Source organism: Petaurus breviceps, unplaced genomic scaffold, assembly GCF_028583685.1.
Source record: "Petaurus breviceps papuanus isolate PSGF00001 unplaced genomic scaffold, PetGlider_PUasm1.0 174, whole genome shotgun sequence".
Classification (NCBI taxonomy): Eukaryota; Metazoa; Chordata; class Mammalia; order Diprotodontia; family Petauridae; genus Petaurus; species Petaurus breviceps.
In genome coordinates this window covers 72,254,409-72,257,111 of record NW_027185761.1, presented here as the reverse complement: position 1 = coordinate 72,257,111, position 2,703 = coordinate 72,254,409, and the positions used below count along the sequence as shown (strand labels likewise).

Below are 2,703 nucleotides of genomic sequence, written 5' to 3'. Positions count from 1 at the left end.
CTCTCTCTCTCTCTCTCTCTCTCTCTCTCTTTTTCTCTCTCTCTCTCAATACCTTAATACATTTTGTAGTTCAGAAGTGTATATTATATTCTATAACCCCAAACAAAAGTACCGTTCCTCTGTTGCCTTCAGATCCCCTGCTGGTGTTGATAATCCTGGACATTTAAATGTGAATGAAGAGGAGAGAGAAACACAGTCTTTTCAGTTTCATTCAGTCCAGCTCCTTTCCTTCTCCCTGGTGCCCTTCCTCCCTCCCCCATTGCTGCTTCCATCCTCTCACCTTCAAAGCCAGGTGTCTGTCCAAGGTTTTAAGAAGAGGGGTTGCCTCCCCCCCACCATCCATTTGGTTTTGTTTCTTTAAACCTTTTTAATTAAAAAAAAAAATGAGAGGTAGAGTAGAGAAGAGGGAGGACCCACTCAGAGAAAAAGATCCCATTTTAAAGTAGGGAGAGTAAAAAAAAAATAAACATACACATATATTTATACATACATACATATGTATATATATATATGAGAATGGGGGTATTTGAAGAGAGGTGTGTGTTGGGGAGCAAGGAGCATAAGGAAGGCAGCCTGTCAGAATCTGGGCTGTTCCACCCCCTCCCTACTCATACATAGCCTTTACTCACAGACAAAACTCCCTCCCTCTCTCATTCACTCACTCACTTCAGGCCAATCCGTCGTTCTCTCTCTCTCTCTCTCTCTCTCTCTCTCTCTCTCTCTCTCTCTCTCTCTCTCTCTCTCTCTCTCCCCTCTCTCTCTCCCTCTCCCTCTCTCTCTCCCTCTATCCTACTCTGAGACAGTCAGAACTCCCCTCCCTGACAGCCACAGACGTCCAGCACTTAACTGCATTCAGAGAGGGAAGGGACCTACAAACCAAACTTCACAGAAAACTTTTTGTTCTCGTTCCAGAGAATTTGCTGAAGAGAAGGAAAAGGAGCGAGAGAGAAAGAGAGAAGGAGAGAGAGGGGGAGAGAAAGAGAGAGAGAGAGAGAGCGAGCGCGCGGAGGAGAGAGAGCAAGCGAGCGAGGGAGCGAGCGAGCAGCCCCAGCCCACTGCCTGCCGGAGGGAGGGGGTCAGGCTCCCCGGGCTTTTAAAAAAAGCGGATCACCCCAGCTCGGGCGGCCAGCATGCCTGGGCTCTCGTTGAGAGGCTTTCTTTTAGCGCTCTGCTGGATCCGAGTCAGGAGCTCCCCTACGCCAGGCTCGGAGGGCGCCAGCCCCGGCCCCGTCCCGGAGTGCCCGTCCTGTGCCCTCAGCAGCCTGCCCAAGGAGATACCCAGCTCGCAGCCGGAGATGGTGGAAGCCGTCAAGAAACACATCCTAAATATGCTGCACTTGAAGAAGCGACCCGACGTCAGTCAGCCGGTGCCCAAGGCAGCCCTGCTCAATGCCATCAAAAAACTGCATGTGGGCAAGGTGGGTGAGAACGGGTACGTGGAGATCGAGGACGACATCGGGCGCCGGGCCGAGATGAACGAGCTCCTGGAGCAAACCTCAGAGATCATCACCTTCGCCGAGTCAGGTGGGTGCCTGCCGCTTCGCCCCCGTGGCTCCCCACCCGCATCACACTGCACTTGCGATGAGTGCCCTCCCCTAGTCTCTGGCACTCCCGGGCTGGGCAGGCAAGCAGACAGGCAGGGGTGAGTGGCTTGGGCATAGGACGGAGCAGGAGCTTCAGGCTGCATCGGTCGCTGCCCTTGGCCATGGTGGGGCAGGCAGGGTTAGGCAGACGGGGCACAGGACTGAGCAGGAACTGGGCAGACCGCATTGATCACTACCCTTGACTGGGAATGGGCAGCCTGGGCACAGGACAGAACAGGACCTGCAGGCTGCATCGGTCTCTGCTCTTGGCGGTGACTGGGCAGACAGCAAGGGGTGAGCAGCCTGGGCACAGAACTGAGTCGGACAAGTGTGGGCGGCATCATCGGCTGCCCTTGGTCGTGGCTGGGCAGCCAGCGAGGCAGAGGTGGGCAGTCTGGGCACAGGACTGAGCAGGCCGTAGGGTTTTCCTTTCCTTCTCTAGGTTGGGACTGTATCGGGATCTGTGGTATCTTCTCTGCTAACGTTTCCTAACTCGTACAGCCCCGACGGGGGTGGGAGTTGGGAGTGGGTGGAAGGTAGGAAGGTCTTTGACCAGTCTTCCAGAGCAGAAAGTTAGGCTGCCCAGGCTTCCGGCAAGCGGTGGGTGCCGGGAGAGTGGGAAGATGGGAGCGCTCGATTCCCACTCCCAGCTTGTCAGTCAGTGGGGAGCAGGGTGGCGGACAGTCCAGCGGAGCCGGAGCAGAGAGCTGAGAGCGGCCGAACAGCTCTGCTCAGGGCCCCGGCCCCAAACTCTGGGAGCTGTGGCCGTTTAGGTTTGTTTTTATTTTCTGTGTGGGGTGGGGGAAGGAAAGGCAGAAAGAAAGAGGAGAAAGAATTGTTTGAAAGATGAGGTGCCGCGCTTGCCGCCGGGATGGTGTGAAGGGCGACAGAACCCCGGGATACTGACGGATGGGGACAGACAGGCAGACCAAAGGCAGACGATCAGAGGGACAGACAGACAGTGCAGTATCTCTGTGTATGTCTCTCTTGGTAGCACACCCTGGGCGTTAGCTGGGGAGGGCCTGGGGACAGGCGCACTTGCTGTCAGCTCCCTCTGAGCTGGCATTCACATGGGTAACATTTGTAATACTGACTTTTGCCCTCTGAACCAAAAAAAGAA

The 2,703-nt window shown here is 55.1% G+C and overlaps 1 protein-coding gene across 1 annotated transcript in view; it reads left to right on the top strand.

Moving 5' to 3' along the window:
* INHBA (inhibin subunit beta A) overlaps positions 1-2,344 on the top strand; it is a 4,157-nt gene extending 1,813 nt beyond the window's left edge. Inside the window, exon 2 of the mRNA XM_069084553.1 lies at positions 913-2,344. Within this exon, the coding sequence (XP_068940654.1) occupies positions 1,131-1,646 (516 nt within the window). The 5' untranslated portion in view covers positions 913-1,130 and the 3' untranslated portion in view covers positions 1,647-2,344. The remainder of the gene's footprint in view (positions 1-912) is intronic.
* Positions 2,345-2,703: the final 359 nt, after the last annotated feature.